This window comes from Chiloscyllium punctatum, chromosome 41, assembly GCF_047496795.1.
Source record: "Chiloscyllium punctatum isolate Juve2018m chromosome 41, sChiPun1.3, whole genome shotgun sequence".
Taxonomy (NCBI): Eukaryota; Metazoa; Chordata; class Chondrichthyes; order Orectolobiformes; family Hemiscylliidae; genus Chiloscyllium; species Chiloscyllium punctatum.
In genome coordinates this window covers 33,552,589-33,567,003 of record NC_092779.1, presented here as the reverse complement: position 1 = coordinate 33,567,003, position 14,415 = coordinate 33,552,589, and the positions used below count along the sequence as shown (strand labels likewise).

The following is a 14,415-nucleotide window of genomic DNA, read 5'->3' as shown; positions in this document are numbered from 1 at the left end:
AAACTTGAGGTTTTCATCAGCAAATGCTATGAGGAACTTTTTAATATGCAACTCATGGTAATGACCTGAAATGTGTTGCTTAAAAAGCTGGAAGTAGACATGATTAATAATTTCTAAAGTAAATTAGATATTTGTGAAGTAACTAAACTATAGGAATAAAGCTGGGAATGGAATGACTGGAATGACTACATAGCACCTGTATAGACTTGACTGGTTCAGTGATCTTTTTGGCATAATGAATCTTTGATATTCTGCACTTTTGTTCATATTACCTCCGTTGATAACGGTCTGATGTTATGGACCAGACCAAATCCCCTCCAAAAAATACTCACAAAGTAGCCTAGACCCTAACTACTTTATATTTTAAAGGTAAGTGCTGCATTCCAGAGGCAATGCGACTGGTCAAACTAGAAAATTTGAAGCAAACACTTTATTCATACACAATTGAAAGAAGAAATTGGAATAACTTAACTATTATTAAACAGTAACTGTTCCAATAAAGTAACATTCCATAAACACAAAGGCAAGTTCAGAAAAATAGATCGCCTCACAGGGAATTCTCCAGTCCACGAGGAAAATCATCAAGACTTGTGTGTGTATCTAAGTGTAAAAAAAAACAAACTAAATATACAGGTTCTGTCTGAGCTTAACCTTACATTTTCAGGCTGCTTCTGTTATTCTTACATCAGAAGAGAACCCCAGAGCCTTAAATCCCAGAGCTGTTTACTTTATTGCCTTAAATAGACGGCTCGACATCTCCATCTTAAAATCTCTCTGCAAAAACAAAAGAATAAAATACATCTCTTAAAGCCATAAAATTGTCGCACCTCTCTCTCCCTGCCCTGTGACTGAAAAAAGGAATCAACCATCAATATAGAAAGATGGCCTCATTTTTAAAAGCCTTTTGTCTTAGGCTATTAGTACACTACAATATATATACATTATTTTGACTCTAAGCATACAAACATTCACTAATATAGTCCATTTCAGTCTGTTTTACCTGCCACTGAACACCTCCATCTTCCTTCTATAAAGTCGCAATGTGTAAGCAATTTCGTTCTCTTGTCCTGCCACATGTATAATTTTCAAATAGAATGGCAGCAATAGTAAGCTCCATCCAAACAATCTGGAATTTATATTCTTATGTTTTGCCAAAAGCTCTGTTTAATCTTTCCCTAACATGTGGTCTCTGACTCAACAATATTTCTTTAATTAATTTCAGTGGTTCTCTTACCTCCTGCCCAAAAACTAATTTGAATGGACTGAATTTAGTTGATTCATTCAATGCATTCCTAACTGCAAAAAGTATAAATGGAATTCCTTTATCCCAATCCTCTGGATAATCTTGACTATAAGCCCTCAACTTGATATTTAAAGTTTGATGCCACCATTCTAATGCTCCTTACGATTCTGCATGGTATGCAGTGGATGTTAATTGTTTTATTCCTAAACTGTCCATTGCTTCCTTGAATAATTTTCATGTAAAATTTTACCCTTGATCTGGATGTATATTAGAGGGTGGCCCATATCTAGTAAAAGAAAATTGAGTAACTCTTCTGTAATCCATTTATCTGTGATGCTGCATAATGGAATGGCCTCTGGAAATCTACTAGACACATCCATTATGGTCAACCACTACTGATTCTCACTTTTTGTTTTAGATAGGTATCCTATGTAATTAACACACTTGTAAAATGGAGGAATGGGTATTAAGGGTGGTAATTTTATCACTGCCTGAGATTTTCCAACTACCTGATGTGTGACATGTCTGGCAAAATTCCACCACATTACTCAGTCCAGGTCAATAAAAATGTTTTTGTATTTTGGCTTGAGGTTTCCATACTCCCAAATGACCACCTAATGGTAATTCATGTGCTACCTACAACACCTTTCTACAACCCACCAATAGTACAACTTGATGAACTTCCACCTATTTTTCATCTGTCTATATAGGTGATGACCTCCATTTTCTCATTAAGATGTCATTTTCAAGATGGTAACATTCTGGGATACACTCAAATTCTTGTGTGTATGACGTTTGATACTGCTGCTATAGAATTTCATCTTTCAGTTGTAACTTCTGAGCTAAAAACTTACCCTCACAAGTAAATCCTTAAAAAAAGATCTGGCACTTTCTTCTCAATCAGGTAATATATTCTGGTGCAGCTTTTTAGCATCCACTGTGCTTTCCTTTACCATTTCAACAAAACTCACTAGCTTATCCTGTTTTCCCTCATCCACCTCTCCAGTGCTTTTTCTCACCCATCAATATTGAGACTTTATGTTGCCTCCTTTATTGCAGTGAAAACACCTGAACTTTTTTCACTTCTCCTTTCCCCCCCCCCCCCCCCACCACCCCCTCACCATGGGCGTTTGTTACTTCTCTTTCCCCCTCATGGGTTCCCTTTTTTACTATCTTTTATGAGATCTTCTTTTCCTTTACCACCTGAGGATTTCTCTTTCCCCACTTTCTATCCCCCACAGATTGAAGTTGATGTTGGAAGTTAAATTTTGATTTATGAACTCGTAGTCATCTACCATTTCCGCTGCTAATCTTGCAGTCATAATTCTTTGCTCTTCCACGAATTCTCACTACTTCAGGAAATGAATTTTTGAAATCCTCCAAAATAATTATTTGCCTTAGATTGTTGTATGTTTGATCTATTTTCAAAGTCCTTATCCGTCTATCAACATTACTTTGATCCTTTCAAATTCTGTGTATGTTTGACCCAGGTTCTCTCCTTAGATTCCTCAGACATTGCCATTAGGATTCTGTATGAGCTCATGTGCACTTAAAATGGCTTTTTTCACCTCATTACACTCCCAAGATACCTCCTATGATAGTGATGCAAATACCTCACTAACTCGAGCTATCAACTTTGTTTGGATCAAAATGGCCACCGGGCATTTCATTTGTTTAGCCACTTTCTCAAATTAAATGAAAAAGGTTTCTACATCCTTCTAGTCGAACTTAGGCAATGCTTGAACATATTTAAACATCAGCCCTTTGGCTGAGATGGAATTGCTCTCTATCACTACTATTCCTATTTTTCACCACGCCCTTTTAAGACGACTTTGAGTTTTAATTTCTAACCTCTCAAGTTCAAAAACACTCTCTCTCTCTCTCTCTCTTTCTCACCATTTCTTCTCTCTTTCTCCATCTCTTTGCTAGGGCCTTCCTTTCGTTTTCCTTTTCCTCTGCTTTTATTCACAATTCAAACTGTTTCATTTCTTTTTCATGTTCAAGCCACTTCATTTTCAAGTGAATTTTAGCCATTTCCAAAGATTGCGATGGCATTCGTGGCAATTGTAAATGCTGCGCAATTGCCCCAATTATTCCTTCTTTCCTCACAGACACAAGCAACCCCAACTCCAGCTCATTTACCACTTCTGAAGGCTTTGCCTTGCTCACTTCCTGTAAAACCCCAGAAGTGACTTCTTCCACTCCCAGAAAGAGTTGTTATTACATACTCACTCAGTTGGGTAGCATTTGGACAGAGAGGAACAGAGTTGAAGTTTTAAGCTGATGATTAGCCAGCATCAATTTTGCATCTCGCTGCATTAATTTGTTAAAAGCTGCTGCATGCTTCTGATTTTATTTCAGATTTCCAGTATTTGTTGTGTTTTGATTTTGTATGACTATAACAGATTATCTGATCATTATCTTATTATTGCTTTCTGGACCTTGCTCATTGTTAATTGGCTGTTGCCTTTTTGATATTCCAAAATACAATTCAAAAGTGCTTCATTCATTCTAAACTTTTTTGGGAGACAGGGGTCTCCCAAAAATGCTTTATCATTGTAAAGCTTCTTGTATTTCTAATTATATGATGTAGACTATAATATTTTAATTATTGTATCAAACATAAGTACATGGAATTTTACATAGTAATTGCCTTCTTGCAATAAATTGTTTTGAAGCACAAAAATAATATAGCTAGAAGTAAAAATTAGGCCTTTGTTAAATTTAAATTCAATATAATATTGTATGTCTGAGCATTATTATGTGAACTTCTAAATGCCATTGCTTTCTGAACAAAATTTTAAAGCTTTTTCTTTCTTCCCACAAAAAATTATTTCAAAAGCCATTGAAGGGCATATTCCCACAAATATTTGTAAGAACTTTAGGAAAATTTATGTGTAATGTGCTAAACTCAAGAACCAGGTTTCTATAATGGTATGGGTGATTAAAAAGAAGCTAAATTACATTTTATATTTGTTAGCTGAATGCAAAATTCTGATTATTTGCTGAAAGTTATTCTGTGAGCTCAGCCATAAAAGAATATTAAGTTACATAAAAGAGAAGTGCTGAGGGCTTTGCCACATCCTGCAGGTAGTGTATAATTTTCATAAATGATGGGGAGAATTTGACAGATAAATGAGAAGAGAACATTCTAATGTCATGCTGCTTGCCCTTTATTCAAATAACATAAGGTAGCATGGTATGAAGCATAGTGTAAGCTGGAGTGACAGCACCTCACTTTCTGCTGAGGTAATTTACAGCAACTGAAGCTCTATTGAATCCTACAACTCTGGAATCAACCTAATAAACTTGCTCTGAATTGCTTACAATGCAACTATGTCCCTCCTTATGTGAGGTGACAAAAGGTGTGCAGTGATAATGCTAAGAATAGTGATCTCTGCAATGCCTGCTACTATTGTTGCAAGACTTTTTGCTTTGTCACCCTTGCAGTGAAAGCCAACATTTACAGTACCTGCAAGCTGACTTGTTGTGATTCATGTACAGGGACATTAAGGTCTTTCTACAATCCTGTCCTCTAAAATCTGCAATTAACTAATATTCAGCTTTTCTAGTTTTCCTTCCAATATAGACAACCTCCAATGTTTCCACTTTATACTTCACCGAGCAAAAATATTCTTGACTTCGTTTCCCACCTATCTTTATACTGTCTCCAAATTTATTAAAATAATCGGTCCTTCAGCATTGATCCCTGTGACACTCTGATTACAGTTTGCAATACAGAAAATTACTCATTTGTCTTTATTCTGATAGTTATCCAGTCCATCCGTACTGTGAATTTCTTTCAAGTGCCTTTTTGAAATCCAAATGCATTACTTCTACTGGTTTTCCTTTTATCTATTTTACTTGTTACATCTTCAAAATACTCTAATAAGGTTGCCTTACCGTATCTCTTTCACAAAGTAATATTGACATTGCCTGATTGTATTGTTTTCTAAAGGCCTTGCTGTTACACCTTTGTTACATTCAGTGTTTTCCTAATGAAGACCATTAAACCTGTTTTTCTGCTGCCTTCTTACTTTCTGGACCAGTGTGCCACATTTTGTAATCTGCATAAACCTTTCCAGAATCTAGGGAATTTTGGAAAATTGCTACCAAGCATCAAAATTATCTAACCTTTTAAAATATTCATTCAGGCAATATAGGCTTTGCTGGCTGGGCCAACACTTATTCGTCTTCCTTAACTGCCTTTCAGAAGGTGGTGATAAGTAGCCTTTTTGAACCATGGTAGTCTCTCATTCACAATGCTATTAGGAAGGGAATTCTAGGATTTTGATTCAGTGACAATGAAGACACAGCATTATACTTCTAAGTCAGGATGGTGAGTGATTTAGAACATTCAGTGATGGAGTTCCCATGAACCTGCTTCCCTTGTCCTTTTGGATGGAAGTGGTTGAGAGTTTGGAAGGTGCTATCTAAGGAGTCATAGTAAATTTCTGTGGTGCATCTTGATGGTGCAAACTGCTCCTATGGTGTGTTGGTAGTGGAGAGAGTGAATATTTGTGGATATTGTGACAATCAATTTGACTGCTTTGTCCAGGATGGTTTCAAGCTTATTCAATGTTGTTGGAGCTACACTTACCCAGACATGTATGAAGTATTCCATCACATTCCTGACTTATGCTTTGGGAATCAGAAAGTGAGTTATTCATTGCAGGATTTCTAACATCTGATCTGTTCTTGTAGCCACAGTATTTTTTGGCTATTCCAGTTCAATTTCTGATCAATGGTAACTCTCAGGGTGTTGATGATGAGGATTCTGAGAGAGATAATGTCATTATCTTTTGTGTTAGGCATGACTCCAACCAGCAGAGAGTTTTGTGGGTGATTTCCATTGACTCATGTTTGTTAGGGCTCCTTGATGTGGCACTTGGTCAAATGTAGATTTGACAGTTCTCTTGCCACCTCTTTGGAGGTCAGCTTTTTTGTCCATTCATGAACTAAAACTGTGATAAGGTTAGAAATTGGTCCTGGTAGAACGCAAACTAAGCATCATTCAATAGGAGTTTAGTAAACACAAGGAGAGCTGCTGGCCTTTTTCTAGAAACTCTGAACACTACTTCTACCTCCCTTGTGCTGCTGTGGTTGCATTTGACATCATCCTTATAATCCCATGCATTTGCAGATATTGAAAGTAATTGATTCAAATGTTGGTTATTAGATTATTCTAAGATACCTACCAAGCTGCATAAGCAAAGGATAGAAAGAATAATCTTGGTGGTGATAACATACTGGAGAATTAATTAGGCCATGAAGTAGACCCTTAACTTTCAGGATTCTGTCAGAAGAACCAATGTTTATTCTCCCAACAGTAGCTTGTGCTCCTCATTGGGCAAGATGACCCTGAACTATATCCAATAGAGGTTTGCTCCATAACAGTTGGTAGTAAAAATACACAAACACAAAAATATTTTTTGGGGAAAGCCATGCATCATTATTTTGTATGTGAAGACATGGTGGAAATGCCAACAACCAGAGGTAAGATTATTAACAAAAGGAGTAATGACAATGCAAAGAAAACTTTTTTGCACAATCAGTAATTATAATCTAGAATACACGATGTGAGAGTTTGATGGAGGCAGATACAGTTCAGGCATTCAAAAAGAAATGAGTGGTTTCCTGGAAAGGAAGAATGTAAATGGGCCTGGATAGAGGTTGAGGGTGTGGTACTATTTGAATTGCTCAATCAGAAGGCCAGTGCAGACACAATGACCGAATGACCACCTTTTGTGCTGTAATCATTTCTGTGATTCTCTAAGATGGTTAAATTATTACATTTTGATCTATGATATGTTACACAACAAACCTGGAGTTGATTGAGTTCTGAGTTGTACAGTACTAATGTGATTACAGAATTTAAAAATGGCATTAAAACACATGATTACAGACAGTAATACCATTCATTACCAGGGAAAAACTGAAAAATTGCTTCAGAGCTATCTGAACCATCCCAATTGTTTATTATTTTGTACATTACCATCTTCCAGATTCTTTTGTTTTCATTAGTCCTGTGGTACATACCATACACACTTGTCGTGAGTTTCTCAATAGAAGCATCATTGGTTTCATTCACCCTACTTCCAGAATAAATCTGTATTTTGCCCACATTAAGATCCTCATTATTTTATAAGTCATGTTCAAGATGTCATAAAGTTTTGTCATGGTATCTTGTGAGAGTCGTGTGAAAAGAGCTAAATGATTATCTTTGTTCATTCTTAACGCAGGTGGTACTTCCAACTTTTATATTAGAGAAAAGGTCGCTGCTGGAAATGTATGCAAATTTCATGGCCCACGCAGACATCTTTGTGTCAATCACTAGTGGTATAACACCTGAAGAGCGGATTATCAGTTTTGTGGAATATTACCTGACTGCTTTCCATGAGGGCCGAAAGGGAGCAGTTGCAAAGAAACCCTATAATCCAATAATTGGAGAAACGTTTCATTGCTCTTGGGATGTGCCAAAAAATAATGTAAAATCCAGTACAGCCAATGGAATTTTAACATTTGGCAAGGATCAGCCCAAACCCCAGCAAGCCTTTGAGCCGAGCAAGGACCCAACAGAATGCTACCGCGTGAGATTTACAGCAGAGCAAGTTTCCCATCACCCACCGGTTTCTGGTTTTTACTGTGAATGCAAGGAGAGGAAAATTTGTGTGAATGCACATGTGTGGACCAAGAGCAAATTCATGGGCATGTCCATAGGGGTCACCATGGTGGGGGAAGGTAAGAACAGTTTGCAAGTTCAGAATTTTTTAAAGTTAAGGACAAATTGTTATGATAGGTTTAAAAAGCTGCAATGTGAAATTATTAGTTAATGACTGTGCTTTAGAATAAGAATTAAATTATATTTTTATGGTTGATATCTACAATTTAATATACTCATTCAATATAATATTTGTTAGAGTACATTCTATTTAATCACTGTTGCTGCAAATGTTTGTTCAAAACTTCAAAGTTTCCCAGAGCTTGATTTGGTTTTTATATCTAAGGTTAGATGATATATGGTAGGAAGAGACTCATGTGGAACATGAACGCTGGCATAGATCAATTTGGCTGAATGGCCTGATCCTATGTTGTTAATTATATGTAAGTCAACCTTGAAGAATAATCCTGAATTTCCTAAAAAGATATTTCCAATACGCCAGGCTGAACCACAAAAATTATTGAAGCTTTGAGCAGCGAAGTAAAACTAATGTCAACATTTCAGGGAGAGAGTTATTGTACTCAGGATATGAACCCGGGACCTTTTGCAATGTTGAGAGCTATTTCCCTCACTTTTAATTTAACCAATCACAAGTAACTGAGTTTAAACAAATTTTCTCACTTAAGTTTTATTTAAAGATCGAGGACACCAATACCTAAGTCTGTTTAAATTTGCTGGGACCTTTTGTTCAAATCTGTCCAGACCTTGGACTTGATCCATCAAAACCTGTCCAAATCCCAGACGACAAGCCCCCAAATTGTTAGGAAGTGGAAGTTGGATCCCTCTGTTAATTAAAACCAAACACTCAAAAAAGCTTTCCTTGCCTCATAATTCCATTAAAATGTTAGTGAGTGACAGAAACCTTTGAACGTCCACAACCTAAAGAAAACTAACAATTTATTTTCTTAACTCTGATAATGATCAATAAATAAAAATGTTAACAAACCCAGCACTTTTTTTCCCGAAAATGAACACAATTCTATTAACATGCTGTTTCCATAACGTAATTATTAAATATTATATTAACTTAATGTCAAGTCCACCCAGTCTCTCTTTTTTCCACTGTCTTCAGTCTTCCATCTGATCTTCCTGGTTGTCGTCTTCTTTTCTACTTGTACAGGAATAGGTAACTTTTGATAGAGTGCCTTCTTATTTTTTTGAGAGCAAGATGTTAGATGGGCAGTTAGCTCTCCAGCTCTACAGCAGTTTTTCTATTGATTTGTGGCAGTTGCTCTGATCAATTTTCAAAATGCCCGCGTTTTTTATACTCTAAACATCGTATTCTCTCTGGTCTGATGTTTTCCAAACAAGAAATTCAAACTCAATTGAGTTTTAGTGTGCAGGGCATAATTTAAATTAAATGGTTAAATTTGAATTGTTGTCAAAAATTGCAACCAAAACTCAGCTATCCATTTAACAGCCAAGTGTTACATTCTGGAACAGTCCATCTCCCAGCCGTTCAGTTTGGGCAGCTGAGCCTGCACTTTAAATTCACTCCAGAATTCAGAAAACATACTCTATTTTGATGTGAATGTACACACTCCCAACTTCATATCAGTACTCAATATCTGTATTTTGATACTTTGACTTAGGCTGACTGCATATGTACTGGAACTGTTGATTTTAGAATATGTCTACTTCCCCTTCTGTTTTATGATGAATTTTATGATGTCTGGATTTCTAGTTGTGGGTGATAAGTCACTAACCTATGAAAAACAATTAATTTAATGCATGGTCCATGTGCTTTCTAGTAGTCCAAAAAGGGAGACAGAAGCTGTTGGCTTTCACAACACTGCATGAGGGTCATGAGGAGCAGAGGTGTTCCCCAGTCTTCAAAAGGGCTGACATCCCTTCCCTGCTGCTTGTTCTCTTGCTGCTTCTTCACCGAACCCAAATATCTTACTCCATCCCCATTCCCTCCTGATTGAGTCATAGTGAGGTACAGCATGGAAACAGACCCTTCGGTCCAACCCGTCCATGCCGACCAGATATCCCAACCAATCTAGTCCCACCTGCCAGCACCCGGCCCATATCCCACCAAACCCTTCCTATTCATATACCCATCCAAATGCCTCTCAAATGTTGCAATAGTACCAGCCTCCACCACTTCCTCTGGCAGCTCATTCCATACCCGTACCACCTTCTGTGTGAAAATGTTGCTCCTTAGGTCTCTTTTATGTCTTTTTCCTTTCACCCTAAACCCGTGCTCTCTAGTTCTGGACTTCCCGACCACAGGGAAAAGACTTTGTCTATTTATCCTATCCATGCTCCTCATAATTTTGTAAACCTCCATAAGATCACCCCTTGCCTCCCAGCCTGTTCAGCCTCTCCTTATAGCTCAAATCCTCCAACCCTGACAACATCCTTGTAAATCATTTCTGAACCCTTTCAAATTTTACAACATCTTTCCAATAGGAAGGAGACCAGAATTGCTCGCAATATTCCAACAGTGGCCTAACCAATGTCCTGTACAGCCGCGACATGACCTCCCAACTCCTGTACTCAATACTCTGAGGAATAAAGGCAAGCATATCAAACACTTTCTTCACTATTCTATCTACCTGCGACTCCATTTTCAAGGAGCTATGAATCTGCACTCCAAGGTCTCTTTGTTCAGCAAAACTCCTTAGGACCTTACCATTCAGTGTGTAAGTCAGTTAAGATTTCCTTTCCCAAAATGCAGCACCTCTCATTTATCTGAATTAAACTCCATTGCCACTTCTCAGCCCATTGGCCCATCTGGTCAAGCTCCTGTTGTAATCTGAGGTAACCCTCTTCGCTGTCCACTACACTTCACTTTTGGTGTCATCTGCAAACTTACTAACTGTACCTGTTATGCTCGCATCCAAATCATTTATGTAAATGACAAAAAGTAGAGGACGTAGCACCGATCCTTGTGGCATTCCACTGGTCACAGGCCTTGAGTCTGAAAAACAACCCTCCACCACCACCCTCTGTCTTCTATCTTTGAGCCAGTTCTGTAAACAAATGGCTAGTACTCCCTGTATTCCATGAGATCTAACTTTGCTAACCAGTCTCCTATGGGGAACCTTGTCCAACGCCTTATAGAAGTCCATATAAATCACATCTACCGCTCTGCTCTCATCAGTCGTCTTTGTTACTTCTTCAAAAAACTCAATCAAGTTTGTGAGACATGATTTCCTACGCACAAAGCCATGTTGACTATCTCTAATCAATCCTTGCTTTTCCAAATACATGTACATCCTGTCCCTCAGGATTCCCTCCAACAACTTGCCCACCTCCAACATCAGACTCACTAGTCTATAGTTCCCTGGCTTGTCCTTACCACCCTTCTTAAATAGTGGCACCACATTAGCCAACCTCACTTGTGACTATCAATGATACAAATACCTCAGCAAGAGGCCCCGCCATCACTTCTCTAGCTTCCCACAGAGCTCTAGGGTACACCTGATCAGGTCCTGGGGATTTATTCACCTTTATGCATTTCAAGACATCCAGCACTTCCTCCTCTGGAATATGGACATTTTTCAAGATGTCATCATTTATTTCCCTACAGTCTACATCCTCCATATCCTTTTCCACAGTAAATAGTGGTGCAAAATACTTGTTTAGTATCTCCCCCATTTTCTGCGGCTCCACGCAAAGGCTGCTTTGCTGATCTTTGAGGGGCCCTGTTCTTTCCTTAGTTACCCTTTTGTCCTTAATGTATTTGAAGTACCCTTTGGATTCTCCTTAATTCTATTTGCCAAAGCTATCTCGTGTCCCCTTTTTGCCCTCCTGATCTCTCTCTTAAGTATATTCCTACTGCCTTTATACTCTTCTAAGGATTCACTTGATCTATCCTGTCTATACCTTACATATGCTTCCTTCTTTTTCTTAACCAAACCCTCAATTTCTGTAGACATCCAGCATTCCCTATACCTACCAGCCTTTCCTTTCACCATAACAGGAATATACTTTCTCTGGACTCTCATTATCTCATTTCTGAAGGCTTCCCAATTTCCAGCTGTCCCTTTACCTGCGAATATCTGCGCCCAATCAGCTTTTGAAAGTTCTTTCCTAATACTGTCAAAATTGTTTTTTCTCTAATTTAGAACTTCAACTTTTAGATCTAGTGTATCCTTTTCCATCACTATTTTAAAACTAATAGAATTATGGTCGCTGGCCCCAAAGTGCTCCCCCATTGACACCTCAGTCACATGCCCTTCCTTATTTCCCAAGAGCAGGTCAACTTTGGAACCTTCCTTAGTAGGTACATCCACATACTGAATCAGAAAATTGTCTTGTACGCACTTAACAAATTCCTCTCCATCTAAATCCTTAACACTATGGTAGTCTCAGTCTATGTTTGGAAAGTTAAAATCCCCTACCATAATCACCCCTACCATATTCTTACAGATAGCTGAGATCTTCTTAAAAGTTTGTTTCTCAATTTTCCTCTGACTATTAGGAGGTCTATAAATACAATCCCAATAAGGTAATCATCCCTTTCTTCTTTCTCAGTTCCACCCAAATAACTTCCCTGGATGTATATCCGGGAATATCCTCCCTCAGCACATGGAGGATCCCATATCAAAAATGTCACTCCCCCTCCTCTCTTGCCTCCCTTTCTATCCCTCCTGTAGCAGTTGTATCCTGGAACATTAAGCTGCCAGTCCTGCCCATCCCTGAGCCATGTTTCTGTAATTGCTATGATATCCCAGTCCTATGTCCCTAACCATGCACTGAGTTCATCTGCCTTCCCTGTTAGGCCCCTTGCATTGGGTCGCTGTATATTTTCCCACCTCTCTCTATAAGGCAATGTCTCTAATTTGTTTTATTGCTTGGGTAAATTCCTTTTTGCACTTTAGTTGAGAAGAGAAAGTGGGCTTTCTGGCACAACTGCAGGGATCCAATTTATCTGGAAGGCATTTATCCCCCATCCTGCCTCTCTGGTTTACATCAGAGAGTTCCATTGTTGCACAGATCATATAATTTAGGGAGTCAGTTTCATCTAATTGTTGTTCAATCTCAGATCCATGCATGGTCGCACACACGATGAAGACTTTCTTCGTATTCTCAATCCTGGTTTAATCTTCAGTAGTGTAAACTGCAGCCTCGTGTGGAAGTCTCAAGAGCAAGATAAGGCAGTATCTGAGTTCTATGAAGAGATGTCTGCTGCTCTGTGCACATCACATTAAACAGTTGCAAGCACCAAAGTAAAATCAAACCCTTGATGTAATTTGATATATGCTTCTGGATTCATACTAGTACAGGAATTTTGAAAGCAATCTGAAGAAGTTTCTACCTTTTTAGCAACTTTGAAATATGTCTGGTGACAAGATCTATCTCAGCTTTTCTGGCAGTCTGATAAATTAATTTCCATTGTCTTATCTTTGTCACTGTTAGTAGCAATTATTGACTGTGATTTGTCCTCCCAGTTTGCTGCATAATTTTGATGGTTCAGTGTTTAATACTGCTGCCTCACAAAGCTAAGGACCCGAGTTCGATTCCAGCCTCGGGCGACTGTATGTGTGGTGTTTGCCCATTCTCCCCATGTCTGTGTGGGTTTCCTCCGGGTGCTCCGGTTTCCTCCCACAATCCAAAGATGTGCAGGTTAGGTGAATTGGCGATGGTAAATTGCACGCAATATTCAGAGTTAGGTGTATTAGTTAGGGAAAATGCAGAGCAATAGTGTAGGGGAATGGATCTGGGTGGATTACTCTTTGGAGGGTTGATGTGGACTTGTTGAGCCAAATGGTCTGTTTCCACACTGTAAGGATTCTATGATAGTCTTCAGATCTCATGCCAAGATACTTCTATTGCCACAAGATGTGGTTGTTTTGTTTAGAACACCTCGATAAAAGTGGACCAGACCATAGTTCGATCAGAGAGAGTTAGCTAAAGTTAACCTCAAACTAAAGAAATTACTATGTATAGATCCTATTCTACACTCTCACAAGCATATTGATAGAAACTGAAATCTGAAATCTGACAGCTCATATTTATGCTTGTGCAAGTAAATTCTGGTCTCATCAATAAGTGCAATGTTAGTACTTATCTTCCATTTTGTTTTTTAGTTGGTGTTTCTCTACATTTGTTAATAATCCATCCAATTATTCTGTATTTCACATTTCAAAAAGTAAGAAAGCTGGCAATGAGCCATGTCGAATCGATTAGGAACACCCTTCCAGTCACAAAAACCATCCTAACACAAACCACAAAAATCATTATCGTTTTTCCCATCTCTCAGCTAATTTTGGATTTATTCTGCCACTTTTCCTTGAATGTCATGAACTTTCAACAGTTGATCAGAAAGGACTTTTACAAAATACCTTGCTAAAGTCTTATGTTGACTACATAAAATGTGCTCCATCTCTGATCCCTGATTCTGGTCAACTTCGTCAAACACAAACTTCCCTTAATAAATCTTTCCATCTTGGTTAATCCATGCCTTTCTAACTGTCCATTAGAAACTTTTCCAATAATT

General features: G+C 38.2%; 1 protein-coding gene across 4 annotated transcripts in view; it reads left to right on the top strand.

Moving 5' to 3' along the window:
• Positions 1-14,415, top strand: part of osbpl10b (oxysterol binding protein-like 10b) — a 256,531-nt gene that overhangs the window by 197,394 nt on the left and 44,722 nt on the right. For all 4 annotated transcript variants that reach the window (XR_011955038.1, XM_072560690.1, XM_072560692.1 and 1 more), the window contains one exon: positions 7,486-7,984. Coding sequence is in view for 3 of the 4 variants with exons in the window: in XM_072560690.1 (XP_072416791.1) it covers positions 7,486-7,984 (499 nt within the window). In the remaining variant the exon portion in view is untranslated. The remainder of the gene's footprint in view (positions 1-7,485; positions 7,985-14,415) is intronic.